This window comes from Urocampus carinirostris, chromosome 10, assembly GCF_059441175.1.
Source record: "Urocampus carinirostris isolate Australia breed hairy pipefish chromosome 10, RoL_Ucar_1.0, whole genome shotgun sequence".
Classification (NCBI taxonomy): Eukaryota; Metazoa; Chordata; class Actinopteri; order Syngnathiformes; family Syngnathidae; genus Urocampus; species Urocampus carinirostris.
The window spans coordinates 27,255,368-27,271,759 of record NC_142358.1 but is presented as its reverse complement, the minus strand read 5'-3'; the positions used below and the strand labels follow the sequence as shown (position 1 = coordinate 27,271,759).

The 16,392-nt window shown below is 43.4% G+C and overlaps 1 protein-coding gene across 1 annotated transcript; it reads left to right on the top strand.

Moving 5' to 3' along the window:
* Positions 1-5,319: 5,319 nt before the first annotated feature.
* LOC148358563 (ceramide synthase-like) lies at positions 5,320-14,679 on the top strand. The gene is made up of 5 exons (XM_088345538.1): positions 5,320-5,510; positions 7,623-7,706; positions 9,251-9,470; positions 10,691-10,786; positions 14,088-14,679. The coding sequence occupies exons 1-5, from the start codon at positions 5,389-5,391 to the stop codon at positions 14,349-14,351; spliced, it is 786 nt and encodes a 261-aa protein (XP_088201664.1). The 5' UTR covers positions 5,320-5,388; the 3' UTR covers positions 14,352-14,679.
* Positions 14,680-16,392: the final 1,713 nt, after the last annotated feature.

Genomic DNA, 16,392 nt, shown 5'->3' with positions numbered 1-16,392 from the left:
ATATATATATATATATATATATATATATATATTTATACATATATATATATATATATATATATTTATACATATATATATATATATATATATATATATATATATATATATATATATATATATATATAGACACCGTATTTTCCGCACTATAAGGCGCACCTAAAAGTCTTAATTTTTTTCAAAAGCTGACCATGCGCTTTATAATACAGTGCGCCTTATATATGGATCAATATTAAGTCGCAAAGTCTTGCAACTAATGCAAGCAGCCGCCGACTAGATTTTCCCCCGAACGCGAAGTAGTCCACGGTGTATGCTGGGAATTATGTACCGGCGTTTCATTGGCTAACCAATGTGTCAATCATCATTTGAATCGATCAAACCAACCAGTTCAGGGTGTCCCCTGCCCACTGCCTGATGATTGCTGGGATGGGCTCCAGCACCCCCGCGACCCTACTGAGGATAAGCGGTTCAGCTAATGAGATGATATATATATAGAGAGAGAGAGAGAGAGAGAGAGAGAGAGAGAGAGAGAGAGAGAGATATCTATATATAATAATAATAATAATAATAATTTCCTTGTATTGTCATTCTGTGTAACAATGTACACAGAACGAAATGTCGATTGCACCTGACCCGTTGTAGCGAGCCGATGCAGCCGCAGCCAACAGAGGGCGCCGCCGACCACTTTTTAAGTCTTAGGAATGACTCGGCCGGGGCGCGAACCCGAACCTCCCAGTCTCAAAGCGGGCGCCTTACCATCTAGGCTACTGAGCTGGTTATATATATATTGTAGCGAGCAGAGACGGGAGTCGTAGGCGGAGTGTCAAACAAAGGTGCCAAAGGACGCTGCTTTAATAACATGTAAACTTGCGATAACCAAAACAAACACACGAGAGTGGCTAGAACCGGTCGAATTAAGAGTCCCCCTAGGAACTCGCTAACTAAACAATAGTTCCGTGGGTGAATTATGTACAACCCACTACACAAGCCCCCCCAGAATTCACCCATAGTCAAAGTCTCTGTGCCTGGTTGGGACGCTGACCCGGCCACTGCGGGTACAAGGAGTTGGAATAGCAGGGGGGTGAGAGCTTGTGGACTCAGTTGGAAAGCCCACAGTTGCTGCTGGGGGCGGAGGGTCAGAGTGGGTACCCACGGGACCGAAGGGTCGTGCCGCAGGAGGACGGCCGCGCCGTGGGGCTTGGGCCAGTTCCAATGGCTTGGACATATCCATGTGGGCAGGCTTAACCCTGTCCACGGAGACAGTCTCTGGCCTACCACCGATGTCCACGACCATGGTCTTGTCGCCATGCTGCAGGACCTTAAACGGTCCATCATAAGGAGGGCGCAATGGTCCGCGGTGGGCATCGTGGCGAATGAAAACAAAACCAGCCGAGCGCAGGTTGGAGGGAACCCGTGAAACTGGCCTGCCGTGTCGCAATGTGGGGATAGGCACAAACGCTCCCGCAGTGCCCTGCAAGATGGACTTCTCCCTGGATGCAGCCCAGGGTGTCGTTGGGTCTGGGATGAAATCACCTGGCACCCGCAGCACTTGACCGTAAACCAACTCAGCTGAAGAGCACTGAAGGTCCTCTTTGGGAGCGGTCCTCAGTCCCAGCATGACCCAGGGTAGCTTATCGACCCAGTCCCCATCGGTCAGGCTGGCGCGCAAGGCCGCTTTCATCGAGCGGTGGAACCGCTCGCACAACCCGTTAGCCTGGGGGTGGTAGGCAGTGGTGCGGTGAAGTTTGACTCCAAGGCTCTCGGCAACCGTGTTCCACATCTCGGAGGTGAACTGTGCGCCCCTGTCAGATGAGAGATCTGCAGGGGGTCCAAAACGGGCGACCCAGGTTCCGATGAACGCCCGGGCCACATCGACAGCTGAGGTGGAAGTCAGCGGAACTGCTTCAGGCCAACGGGTCGTCCTGTCCACCATCGTCAGGAGGTAAGTGAAACCGTGTGAAGGGGGCAGTGGGCCCACCAGGTCAATGTTAACGTGGTCAAACTTCCGTTCGGGGATGGCAAATGGTACCAATGGGGCCTTGATGTGACGGTGCACTTTGGCGCGTTGACATGCCACGCATGAGTCGACCCAGTCCCGGACGTCCTTTCTCATCCCTTTCCACACAAACTTCTGGGCCACTAGCTTAATGGATGCTTTCCTGCCAGGATGAGACAGGCCATGTATTGCCTCAAAAACAGCCCGACGCCAGCCAGCAGGGACAAGCGGCCTAGGCCAACCCATGGAGACGTCACAACAAAGCTTGGCCCCTGAGTTTCCGACCGCAACCTCCTCCAGCCGCAAACCAGTGTCTGAGCTCTTGAGCGTTTGGATGCCGTTATCAGAAGCCTGGTCCACACTCATACTGGAATAATCAAGCCCCAATTGCACAGCGCTGATGGTTGCTCTGGACAGGCAATCCGCAACCACGTTGGACTTCCCAGCAATGTGCCTGATGTCAGTCGTGTATTCCGATATGAATGACAGCTGGCGCTGCTGGCGGGCAGACCATGGTTCGGACGTCTTGGACATGGAGAACGTAAGAGGCTTATGATCAACAAAGACGATGAACTCACGCCCCTCCAAGATGAAACGGAAGTGGCGAATCGCCAACCAGATGGCAAGTAGTTCTCTGTCGAATGCACTGTATTTACGTTCTCTGGGGACCAGCTGGCGACTAAAAAAGGCGAGTGGCTGCAAAGCATTGTCAACCCACTGCTCGAACACAGCACCCACTGCAAGGTCTGATGCGTCTGTAGTCAGTGCGACTGGGGCTCCGGGGGCTGGGTGAGCCAGCATGGCTGCCTGGCACAGCGCGGTTTTTGTGTCCTTGAATGCCTTGATCCTCTCAGCGGTCCATTCAACAGCTTGATTGGGTGACCTACCCTTGAGGGCTTCGTAGAGTGGGCGCATGACATCAGCGGCTCGGCGAATAAACCTATGGTAGAATGTCACCATGCCGAGAAACTCCCTGAGGCCCCGTGCTGTTGGCGGCTGAGGAAAGGTGGAGACGGCCTCTACCTTAGACGGCAGGGGGGAAGCCCCATCCTTGGTGATGAGATGCCCAAGGAAGTGGATGGAGGGTACGCCAAAAACACATTTCGCGGGATTTATAATCAGGCCATGCTGACTGAGCTTGGTGAAGAGGTCTCTGAGGTGCTCCAAGTGTTCCTCTTCTGAGGAGCTGGCAACCAGGACGTCGTCCAGGTAGACGAACACAAAAGGCATGTCCCTGAGCACTGAATCCATCAGCCTTTGGAAGGACTGAGCGGCATTTTTCAGTCCGAACGGCATCCTGAGAAATTCGAACAACCCAAATGGAGTTATCACGGCCGTCTTCGGTATATCTGAGGGATGCACTGGCAGTTGGTGGTATCCGCGCACGAGGTCCACCTTGGAAAAGAGAAGTTTGCCCGCCAGGTGTGCAGAGAAGTCTTGAATGTGCGGGACCGGGTAACGGTCGGGCGTGGTAGCCTCGTTAAGGCGGCGATAGTCCCCGCATGGGCGCCAGCCACCGCCTGGTTTCGGGACCATGTGTAATGGAGAGGCCCAGGGGCTGTCTGATCGGCGAATGATGCCGAGACGTTCCATGTTAGCAAATTCGGATTTAGCAACTGCCAGTCTGTCTGGATTGAGTCGTCGGGCCCTGGCATGAACCGGGGGCCCCTTGGTTTCAATGTGGTGCTCAACCCCATGTCTGGTCGTGGAGGCTGAGAAGGTGGGCTTCGCCAGACTGGGGAACTCGGCGAGGAGCCGGTGGTAAATATCACCGTCCAAGAGAGAGCTGGACAGACCCTCAAAAATCCCCTTGTCGCGGACACACGCGAGAGAGGAGAAATTCAATGCGTCAACGAGGCGGCCATTTTTCACATCGACGAGTAATCCATTGGCACACAGAAAATCTGCACCAAGAAGAGGAAAAGCAATATCCGCAGTGACAAAGTCCCATGTAAACTGCTGACCCCCAAAACACACGTCCACTGTCCGTGTCCCGTATGTGCGGATGGGGGTGTCATTGGCAGAAGTTAATGGAGGTCCATGTGTTCCCCCCCCCACATCGTCCACAGTGGCAGGGAGGACGCTCCTCTGGGCGCCGGTGTCACACAAGAACTTTTGGCCGGAGATGGCGTCCCGGATGAACAGTAGCCGGTTTCTTGCGCCTGCACTCACGGCCGCTACAGAGTGCAGGCCTCGAAGTTTCCCGTCGCGTTGGAGGTGCAAGGGGGACGGCACTTCTTGGCCCTGGGCCCAAAACGTGCATGGTAGTAACACAGACCTGACACATTCTGATCGTCGGTGGCCGCGCGTGCCTTGCTGGCTGGGGGCGTCGCACTTGATGGTGTGTAGGCGCGTGTAGGGGCCAGCACCTCATGTGTGTATCTATGCGTGGCCAGGAAAAACCGATCCGCTTCCTCTGCCAGTGCACGCGGATCTGTAATGGTTGTATTTGCAAGCGCCGTCTGGACATGCGGCGGCATGTGACGCAGAAAAAGTTCAATGAAAAGAAAATTTGGCTCTTCGGTGCCAAGCAAGTTTAACATCATTTCCATGTGATCCGATGGCTTACTGTCTCCTAAGCCCTGAATAGCAAGGAGGCGTCGAGCACGCTCAGAACGCGACAGTTCAAAGATTCTGAGGAGATATGCCTTCAGTCCCTTATATTTATCCAGTTCAGGAGGGGATGTGATGAAACTCACCGCTCTGGCTGCAGTTGAGCTCCCCAGAGCAGACACCACGTGGTAATAGCGAGAGTCATCGTTAGTGATTCCGTGCAGGGCGAATCGAGCTTCTGCTTGTGCGAACCACGTTAGCGCTGATGACTCCCAGAACTCGGGGAGCTTGAGAACGGGCGCGTATGCCATGACGGTATGCTCAGTAGTATGCACAGCCTCGGAAACTTCCACGAGACTAATGTCGGGGTCACCAATGTAGCGAGCAGAGACGGGAGTCGTAGGCGGAGTGTCAAACAAAGGTGCCAAAGGACGCTGCTTTAATAACATGTAAACTTGCGATAACCAAAACAAACACACGAGAGTGGCTAGAACCGGTCGAATTAAGAGTCCCCCTAGGAACTCGCTAACTAAACAATAGTTCTGTGGGTGAATTATGTACAACCCACTACAATATCATCAATCACAAGAGGGGGAAAAAGCGTCCCGAAAGTGAGGAGCCGGCTCCCGTCGCTTACCTCCAAGAGTCGGCTCATAAAACCACTTCGTTCTTGAACGACATATCCCTATCGCGAATGCCCCATCCAATATGGCGTAGGAGAGGACTTGTGGGAGTGTCAGGTTTACCTGTTCAAAGCAGGTTTTGCCCATAACGACCAATGGTTCAGCTTCCGCGCGCGGCGCTCTGAAGTAGGACCCGCAGAAGGACAAGAAGTGCGCATCATGTGGACTGCCTTGGCAAGCGGCGCCCTCTTCTTTCCTATCCTCTTTTTCTTACTTGTTAAATTTATTAAATACAAGTTCAAAGACTGGGACCAAGCAGATGTCGTCGTCGTCAGCGAAAAGTAAGTAGACATTGTTAAAACTCCATTCGAACAGGTGCTGACGAGAAGCCTTCCCTTTGCACTGTAATACAAAAAAAAAATATCTTAAATTGTTGCTTTTATAACGAAAGAGACGGTTGTATAATATAGCTTGAATTTGCTTATATATTGTCAAAGAATACTTCCCAGTTTAGAGATGTCCTCGGTTTACGACAGACCTCGTGGCGACGTGACGCAAACTACACTGCGTAATCTGTCAGAAACGGGCTGTTATAACACGAGAATTAGGTTTTAATAGAATTAAGTAAGGTGTTACAAGTTGACGTTTGCCCTTACCTCTGAGACATCTTTGTGCCGCCTGAAAATAGACCTCTCAAACTACTGAGATCCACTGTTCGTAAGTCAGATGCATTTGTGACAATCTCATTTTCACATACATACACACATATATATATATATATATATATATATATATATATATATATATATATATATATAAAATCTCATTAGCTGCACCGCGTATCCTCAGTAGGGTCGCGGGGGTGCTGGAGCCCATCCCAGCAATCTAAGGGCAGTGGGCAGGGGACACCCTGAACTGGTTGCCAGCCAATCGCAGGGCACATGGGGACAGACAACTCACTCGCTCATTCACACCTAGGGACAATATATATTTATATATGTGTGTGTGTGTGTATGTATAAAAATGTGTGTGTGTATGTGTGTATATTGAATGAATGAATGAATGAATGAAAACTTTTATTCCGAACATTAAAATAAAAACAGGACAAAAGCAATGAGTCAACAACAAAGTAATGTCACATAACATGTTCGAAAAGGGTTAGTCAGAAGCAGATGATATATGCATATGTATATGTACATCTATATATATGTTATAAACTAAACATAATCAAGTCATGTTTATTTGTATAGATAGCCCTTAATCACAAAGAGTCTCAAAGGGCTGCGCAGACTACAGATTATTGCAAACTACAGACTACCCTAACATCATCCCCTGATCTAAACCCTACATGAGGGCAAGGGAAAACTCAAAAACCTCAGCATGAGATAAATGAAGAAACCTAGAACAGGGACCGCACATGAGGTCATCCCCCTTCCAGGATGACCAGGCTGCAACGGATGTTGCAGTAAACAAATAATAGGCAGATATTGTCAATATGAAATATTGGTCATGCATAAGCTAGAGAATAGAAGTGTGTTTTACGCTTAGATTTAAGCGCTATATAAATGCAGACCATTTACCATTTAAACAGTTCCACTGAGGTTGCAGTCGAATTTCAGTGGGCAGAGCATTCCACAACATCGAGGCCTGAATGGAAAACACTCTCGATTCTGTGGCTCTCTTCTTGGCTCTTGCGATTACTAGTAGACCAGTTTTGGACATTTTTTAGATATTTCCCAATTCCACCGATTGGCATTGGTCGTAGTGCTGATCCTTCACTTCGTAGGCAACCAGCATTGTGGGAAATGTAGGTCTTAGTTGATATATTTATTTCTTCATGCTCAGACATTGTAAGCTACATGAAATGGTGTGCCGGACCACAATTGGTCTGTGTGCCTTAAGCATTAATGCATTAAAGAGACAGTGTGTGTATTATTTAGCACTTTCTAGTTGTATAAAAAAAAAAACTTTAGTCATTTATGTAAATAAGCAAAAAAACACTCACCATAAACTCACATTTAAACTAGTGTTTCTTCTTAGATACTCATAGGTTGAAAATTTTACTATTTGTTTTGCATGACATGAAGCTCACCTACATAGTTGACATGATTGTCTGCCATCTTACTGCAACCGGTACTCAAAAACCTCAAACAGGCTGGGCAAAAGAATAAGATGTAAAATGGTGCATTTTTTGAGTAGCTGTAGTTTGTATTCTTCCTTATGCTTTTTAGCGCTAGTTTTCAGTTGCTTTCTTTATCCTGACAGTTTTGTATGTATTTTTCTCATTAAAGTCTTTATTATATATTTCCCCCAGCGTGCCATGTCTTATCTCATCGCATACAATGTTTTCATGCGTTGTTATTAATAACAATAAAGACAATTCATTTCAGTTGTGCTCAAATAATACACACTTTCCCTTTAATGATTTATGTATTTTGTTTTTACTTTTTCAGACTTTTTTCACTCATCCACGCTAGCATTTCTACTGCAATTGGAATCACAGTGGTATCCTCTTGCAAGAACGTCATGACTGACAGGTAATTCCATGCAATAATAGAAAAGTACACGAGTGTAACCTCCAAAGTCCCGTTTTGTTTTACACACAAACGTCTTTGTGAATACACTCCGTGGACGAGGGGATTCTAAAATTATTTTCAGGGGAATACATTAAATGAATAAAATGGCAATATATTGAATGATGTGCAATGCAAAAAGCAAAACCTTTGAAATACTTAACACACGAGGGTGGTACAACCTCCACTTTGTATTCAAGTTAAACAAGTAGCCTACAGGTCGAACCTGCTTCTCTGGCTCGGGACTTCGCGCCTTCTGTTCAACATAGAACAGTGTTTCTTAACCTTTTTTTAGCCTGGGGACATTTTTCCTCCATTAAAAAATCTTTAAGCACATAGTATGTCGAACACAAAGACACAATGTGTATTGTTTAGCGCCTTCTAGTCGTAAATAAAAACGTTATTCATTCCCCCCAAAAATGTTTTAATTTGATCACAGTAATCCATTGTTTTTAGTGTTTAAATGTGTTTAAATTTTTAGTATCTAGATCACAGGTGCTAAACAGGCGATAAAAATCCGCTAAGTTGCACGATAAGTGTCAAGGTTAAAACTTGAGATTGTAGTTGAAAGAAGAAAAGAACACACTCTTGAGTCGGGAACTTGCATGCTTCCAGAGTCGGCTCAGGGAAGAAGAACACGCCCCTCCTTTGGCAGAAGGCCTATTTATTGAAGAAAGAAAGAAGGAAACTACACATTTGATTGGTTTATATGAACACATGAAATGAATCTGATTGGTTCAGACAGGAATCACATATTTAAAAGCAGTGTATAATGTTGGTCTCTAGACAGCGTGCGAGTATAATAAACGATACATCACAGCAGTTCATTGTTTGAAAATAGAGAAGAGTCTTGAGAAAATTACCAGTGCCCTCCAAATTGTAGAGACAAAGTTCATTTGGCTTGGGAAGCTTATGCTCTTTTCCTTGGGTTATATGGGTTAGGCGAAAGGAGTCGTGTACACCTGTTTGATAACAGAGAGGGAGCCCACCAGTCGCCTCCAAATTGTAGAGACAAAGTTCCTTTGGCTTGGGAAGCTTATGTTCTTGTCCTGGGGTTGTATGGGTTAGCCGAATGGAGTTCTGTGCATCTGATTGATAACAGATAGGAAGCCCGCCAGTGGCCTACAAATTGTAGAGAAAAAGTTCCTTTGGCTTGGGAAACCTACTCTCCTGACCCTTAAAACCACACACTTATTGAGCACTATAGAAATATAAAAGTAAAAGTATATATTGGATAGAATACAGAATAAAAGGCACATTTAGACCATTATTTCCCTTACAATAAGTAAATTGTGATACAGCAAGGGGATTACGTACATGATTTATTTAAGTGTTCATTTATTTTTTTGGCATCTATTTTCTGGTATTTATTTACTCATTTATTAGCTACATATGGCAGAATTGGTCATCCATAGGAAATGCATTAGGTTCAATGTACTATAATTATGAATGAACAAAAGATAAGAATCCATTTTACTGTGATAACCAATTTTTCTCACCCTCCACAGTCACTGGCTGGTCAACAGTTATGTAGTGTTTGGTGCGTCGTACATGACTACCGACCTGTTCGCGATGTACCTGAGCCACTACCACATGCAAAGGCTGCGGAGTCACAACAGCCTTTACAACAGCCACTCAAAGAGAACCATGAAATCGTTCATGGCTAGAGAATGGGTGCTGGTCCTCCATCACTTGGCACTGGTTCTGGTTTACCTGCCCATCGTTCTGGTGAGAATTTACCGTTCAAAAAATCGTTTACAGCGCCTAGCGGAAGTATTGACCCCACAAGAACTGTTTGTCATACTGCCAAGTTGCAGGCTTCAAACTTAAAGTTAATAAACTATTATATAGTAAATGTTATCTAAGAAACAACAACATGTGAGACACGATCGGGAAGTGGAAGCAATTCATTTCAGCATTTTACATTATATTTACAATAACAACAAATTGAAAAGTGTTGCAAAAAGATTTGCGCCCTGTTCTCTCAGCTCAGCCAACTGACTACATAGGTTCCCTGATGACATTAGAATGGTCCAATGTCGACCTAAAAAACACAATGAAAAACAGAGTGAACCTGTATGTCATTAAGTCTCACTTAAAATGCACCTTCTTGTTGTGATGGGCTCAGAGGTCTGTGAAAGGAGACAGATCGTATTATAAAAACCAAACAATACACATGAAATTAAAGTTCAAAGCAGGGAATGAGATACAAGAAGATTTCGTAACATTTACACCTCTCCCGGAGCACTGTTTAAGCTGTAATATCAAAATGTAAAAAACAATAAACCACTGAAAACATATCAAGACCTGGGCACCCTTCTAAACTTTCAGCCAGAACAAGGAGAAAACTAAATAGAGAAGCAACCAAGAGGCCCATGATCACATTGGCTGACATGCAGGCATACATAGTTGAGGTGGGAGAATCTGTGCATTAGACATCTATCATTACTCTTCCTAAATCTGCCCTTTGCAAGAAACTACATGGGAGACCCAAACAGTTGGAACAGGGTGCTCTGGTCAGATGAGACTGAAATTGAACTTTTTGGGCTGAATGCAAAGCGTTATGTTTGGCATAAGAGTAACATCACCCTTAAAACATCATTCCCACTGTCGAACATGGTTGTGGCAGCATCATGGGGTTGTCTTTATTCAGCAGGGACTGGAAGAATTGTCAGAGGTGATGGGCAGATGGATGGAGCCAAATACAGGGCGATTCTGGCAGAAAATCTGCCAAAATAACGCCTAGTTTTCAATTTTTTATTTGTTAGCACAATATTAAATATCTAATAAATGTGTTTTCTTTTCCGAATTTTGTCTTGCATGTTGTTGATTCTTAGAAAATCTTTGGATTTTCGTATCTAGAAGTTTAAAGCATGAAATAGGACAATGTGTCAAAAAGTTATTGTACTGTAATTATTTAACACGCTAACAATTTTTCTGTTTTTCAGTTCTTAAGAAGAGGGTTAGGGGATTTCTTCATCGGGTGCTTTTTGATCTCAGAATTCAGCACACCTTTTCTCTGCTTTGGAAAGATTCTTATTCAGGTAATCAGAGAATTATTTATCAGGGTTGCAACTAACGACTATTTTTTTTTTGCTAACTACTCGGGTAAATCAATACGGTGAAAAATGCCGGATTTTCCGCACTATAAAAAGGTGCACTGGTTTATAAGGTGCACGGAATTAAAACTACAGTAAGCGCTAGGGTTGCATCAAAAATATAAAAATGCATTTAAATAAAAATATTTTATTCCATAGAACATAGATTAACATCATGAAAACTGATTTCGCACGGCGGCGCAGTGGTTAGCGCATGTGCGGCACAGTTCATGTCTTGGGAACCCCCTGCGTGGGTTCAAATCCAGCTCCAGACTTCCTGTGTGGAGTTTGTATGTTCTCCACGTGCTTGCGTGGGTTTCCTCCGGGCACTCCGGTTTCCTCCCACGTTCCAAAAACATGCATTTCAGGTGAATTGGCCGGTCCAAATTGTCCCTAGGTGTGAATGAGCGAGTGAGTTGTCTGTCCCCGTGTGCCCTGTGATTGGCTGGCAACCGGTTCAGGGTGTCCCCTGCCCACTGCCCGATGATTGCTGGGTTGGACTCCAGCACCCCTGCGACCCTACTGAGGATAAGCGGTGTAGCTGATGAGATGAGATGAGATGAGAAATCTGATTTCACCACTCAAATTAAGTTTAACAATAAACAATTAACATGCTAACCACAAGAGGGAACTCAAGACCACTCACTGTTTCTCAAAGACATTTTAGTTAACATATGCAGAATCATTTAACAACAATTAACTATTTATTTGTGCATAACTCCCACTCGTGTGCAAGGGGCAGCCATTATTAAAATCATTTATTGACAACTAGGGCTGCAACAACAAATCGATAAAATCGTTTCAAATGGATTATTAAAAGTGTTGGAAACTAATGAGCTCATCATTTCGTCGTAGAGTGCAATTTATGAACCACGAAGCACGTTAATCAATGCAAATGAGTAGAGTTGTAGTACCACTTTAGTCCGGCAGAGAGCCCCCTGAGACCGTTTTATAAAAGTATCATTTTTTTTTTCATCCTTTTTTGAACATTGCATGAGCAAATTGGCACGAAATAGTTAAATATTATAAAGTTAACAAGGGAACAGAAAGTAAAGCATACATTTGAATGTATTTTTGTTGTTGAGTCATTCGTCACCTGGTTTTTAATTTTGAATATTGTTTTTTTATTATTATAGAATATTCTGTTATGTTCTTCTCAATTTATTTGTCCAAAACTTCAATATTTAAATATCGGATGAAATTAAAAATGTTTTTTTAAAATATCAGATTCATCAATGAATCGTTAGAGTAATCAACCAATTAATCGATTATTAAAGTACCGTAATCGTTAGTTGCAAGCCCTATGGACAATGTCAACAATAAACACAATACCAACATAAAATTTACTATGTATTTATTCAATATCCTTCAAAGTCTGGTACATCATCAGATACACAAAAGAATTTCCTTCCTTGTCGTGCTTTTTTTGGTGTTTATTTATATCTTACAGGACGACTTTTTGTTTTTGCCATCCATCTCTGGTACTGTGCATGAAAATAGTGTGATAAAAAGATAACATTTAATGCCTTTTCGTATGTTATTTACATCGCTGGTGCTATAGTGGTTAAGTTCTGTCTCTCTCAGCCGCAACCAACAATTAACTTGCTAACTTTAAGAGGACACTTGAAGACCAATCTATACGTTTGTCAAAAGCAGAACAGTTACTGTATTTAGTATCATTTAGTTGTGACTGTGCTAAAATGAAGATCGGGCCTAAAATAAATTTAGCCGTCACGGCCCGCGGGTGTTAAAGCCCGAACCAGCCTGATCCCGACAAATGACCTTGATTTGTGGGACCAAGCCCGAAGCAAACGCATATTTATATATTTTATTTGTGAGGAGTGTTTTTGGCTGAATCGACAATGAAAAATGTCCATAATTAATGCGTAAACCTTGCAATAATACACCTTTCATGGTGCTCTCCTTGACATGACCTGTTGGGGGCGATGACGCTTCATACGACAATGCCATACAAACTAATGCGTGCTGCTGTTAATTACGAGAGAAGAAATGCAATAAAAGAAGGCACCAGAGGACGGAGTCGTCATTTTTGAGCAGAGTTGTTGAGAAACATGCCAACAATTTCAAGTATTTACTATCACTTAACCCAAAATTCAACCCTTGAAATCCTGCAGATCCTTGAATAGTCTTGAAAGGCATTGTATTCATTATTCTAAAAATGAGGTATTAATTGGCATCCAAATGTCTTAAATCCAATTTTCGAAAGTTATAAGTTATAAGTTATAAATGTGAACATATTAATACGAATTATATTCGTTTAAGATCAAAAAGTGATAGTAACATATCGGTTGTCTTTATTAATAATTCACCGATTTACATTTGTGGCAACATCGCATAACCACAATAACAGAACTATCAAAAGGGTGATGTGGTTTCAGTCGGGCATTTCAGAGCAGACGCATGTCTTAGGTCTACCCACAGTACTTAGTGGCAATTTCGGACATAAAGGCTTACTTTAGACCAGGGGTGGCCAACCCGGTCCTCAAGAGCCGCATGTCCTGCATGTTTTGGGAGTTTCTCTGTTCAAATACAGGTGATCCCAATCACCTGGGTCATTATCAAGCTCCCGCACAGCTTGCAAACAATCTTAAAATTTGCATCACCTGAGAAACCTCCAAAACATGCAGGACATGCGGCTCTTGAGGACCGGGTTGGCCACCCCTGCTTTAGACCATGTTAAAGTGTCAATTTAAGGAAAATGGCTGTCCGACGAACATTTTTTGCAATCGCTAAAGACTGTGCCAGGTAATGTGTACGAGGCATGATGGTAAATGGTCTGCATTTATATAGCGCTTTTCAAGTCAATGAAGACCTCCCAAAGCGCTTTACAATGTGCTTCACACTTACCCATTCACACACATGATAGGTATATTGTTTTCGTTGACGCAGTCTTAAATTCAATTTCAAAAAGGCATTTAGAAAAGCTTTAAAAGTCTTAAATTAATTGCCTCAAGCTTTAGGAACCCTATAACACCAAAAGTCAAGCATTTAAGGATTTCAAGCATCCGTACGAACCCTATTACTGCTTGAGACAGATTGCGCATGAGCGCATCTCAGCAGAGATTGTATTAATAGAGAGATTCATCACTCTTGGAAAAACATGTCCGGCAACAATAGCACACAATGGAGTTCATTGAAGCCCTACTATAAACTTTCGGGTTTTGTACATTTTTGCGAATTGAATTCCTATCGCTCTCTCTGTCTCTCTTTCCTGTTTGGGATCTAGCTTGGCCTGGACAACACCAGTTTGCATAAAATCAACGGCATGTTCGTCATCCTGACATTCTTCCTGTGTCGGATTGTCATCTTTCCCTTCATGTACTGGATATATGCCCGGCAAGTGGACGTTCCCCTGCACCGAGCTGCCTTGGATCTGCCCTGGCACTGCAACCTGGGCAACTTTATCATCCTCTTACCGCAGATCTACTGGTTATACCTCCTTCTGAAGAAAGCCAAACGACTTTACTATAAACGTGGTAAAGCGAATTAACTCAAAGCGGAGACAACTTTTAACATTCGGTGGTTTGAGTAGCACAGATAATTGTTTTGAGTGCAGCTATTTTAAAATAAGAACAACACTGTTTACAACTCAGGGATTATCTGAATGGCGTTACTGTATACTTGTGCATGCACTGCTAGTTTGCCTGTTACAGCCAGCACTGCACTTTTATGGACAAAATAAGAAAGGTTTTATGAGTTTGATAAATAAAAATGGATGTATGTTCAGTTTTCATTACATGTATAGAAAAAACAGACTCAGAATGTCTTGAAAAATGGCGCTAACCCTGAAATAAAACAGCAAAACCATTTGATGTAAATGACTTGCTTCTATTTCATCAGCGACCCCGTGTGAACGGATATGAAATACTTAAAAGAAACCAAATTTTTTTAACCATTAGTACAAGTGTAAACGAGTGCAAAAAAGCATGAGGAAGAAGACAAACTACACAGACTTAAAAGTGACCAAAACACACTATTTTACTTCTCATCTTTAAGGTTTTTGAGTACCCAGGCCTACAGAACTGGTATCCGGGGAGATTTTTGACCCTGGCATTAAGTATGTCTGAAATGTGATGGGTTGAATGGTTAATTATGAAAGCACACATGTAGAAGCAGCACGATTGGGAATTACTGGCATAACATGTGTGCCTTTATTTAGACACAGTGCCAAAAACAGCTTCAGTCATTATTTAACAAGAGTGGGTGGACAAAATACAATTACCATCACATGATTCAGATATTAAGCCAGCAGAGAAGGACTTGCAGGCCCTCACGTCCCGCCAATGATCAACAGCAGCACCAAAATTGTCATTTCTATCTTTTTTCTGTGGGTTTTTTTCTCCCTGTAGTGACAATCTTTCGCTTTGTGTCCCACTTTCTCACATATGTAGAAAGTTCTGATTTACTTTAGACTTTGGTTTAATGGCCCGTCTGCGCGCAGCCATCACTTCTCGTGGCCTTCTGCAGGAACGCAAAGTGCATTCAAAGCTTCTGAGTCTTGCCTTAAACTCTCGGAAAGTTAGGTCTTCTCTCGATAGAGTAACATGCAGCAAAAATGGTATATGATCAATATTATTTTCCTATGATCGATACTTCACCCCTCAACCAATTTCCCTTAATGCAATGCTTGTCTATAAAGCTAAAGCAGCTTTTCTCTCTCACCTAGCGCCCCCTGACCACTCTCTAAGACACCTGTTCGTTTGACTGACAGACACATTTTTTTCACCTATCCTACCTGGCCTGCTGCTGCATCCTGTCTGTCAGGTAGAAAAAGGGCCAAACGTATGGGCACACCTTTACAAAAAACTAAAAATGACAAAGGCAAACAGGAAGTACAGCACCGTGTGGAATTTAATTTCAACTACAGAAAGGACAATATCAGGCTTAATTTAAGATAGATAGATAGATAGATAGATAGATAGATAGATAGATAGATAGATAGATAGATAGATAGATAGATAGATAGATAGATAGATAGATAGATAGATAGATAGATAGATAGATAGATAGATAGATAGATAGATAGATAGATAGATAGATAGATAGATAGATAGATAGATAGATAGATACTTTATTCATCCCCGAAGGGAAATTCACATTGCCAGCAGCATCCCTGAGCTGAGAACAATACAATAGTAAAGCAAAAAAGAATACAATATACAAATACCCAGTGTGACGTGCAAATGCCCACTGTAGCGTGTTATATAGAATATCTAAATAGTGCTACACAGAATACATATTGCAATAAAATTCGGTAATATGCAATGTAGGTGGTGTGGTTTAATGTGGGCTTTTACTCTGCCGGTTAGAGTTAAAGAGCATCATGGCATGAGGAAGAAAAGATCTCTTCAGTCTGTCCGTAGTACAAGACAGTGACAGCAGTCTGTCGCTGAAACTGCTCTTCTGTCTGGAGATAATGCTGTGTAGTGGATGCGATGGATTGTCCATGATTGACCGCAGCTTTTCCAGTGCCCGTCTCTCAGCTACTGTTGTTAGGCTGTCCAGCTCTTTGCCCACAACAGAGCTCGCTT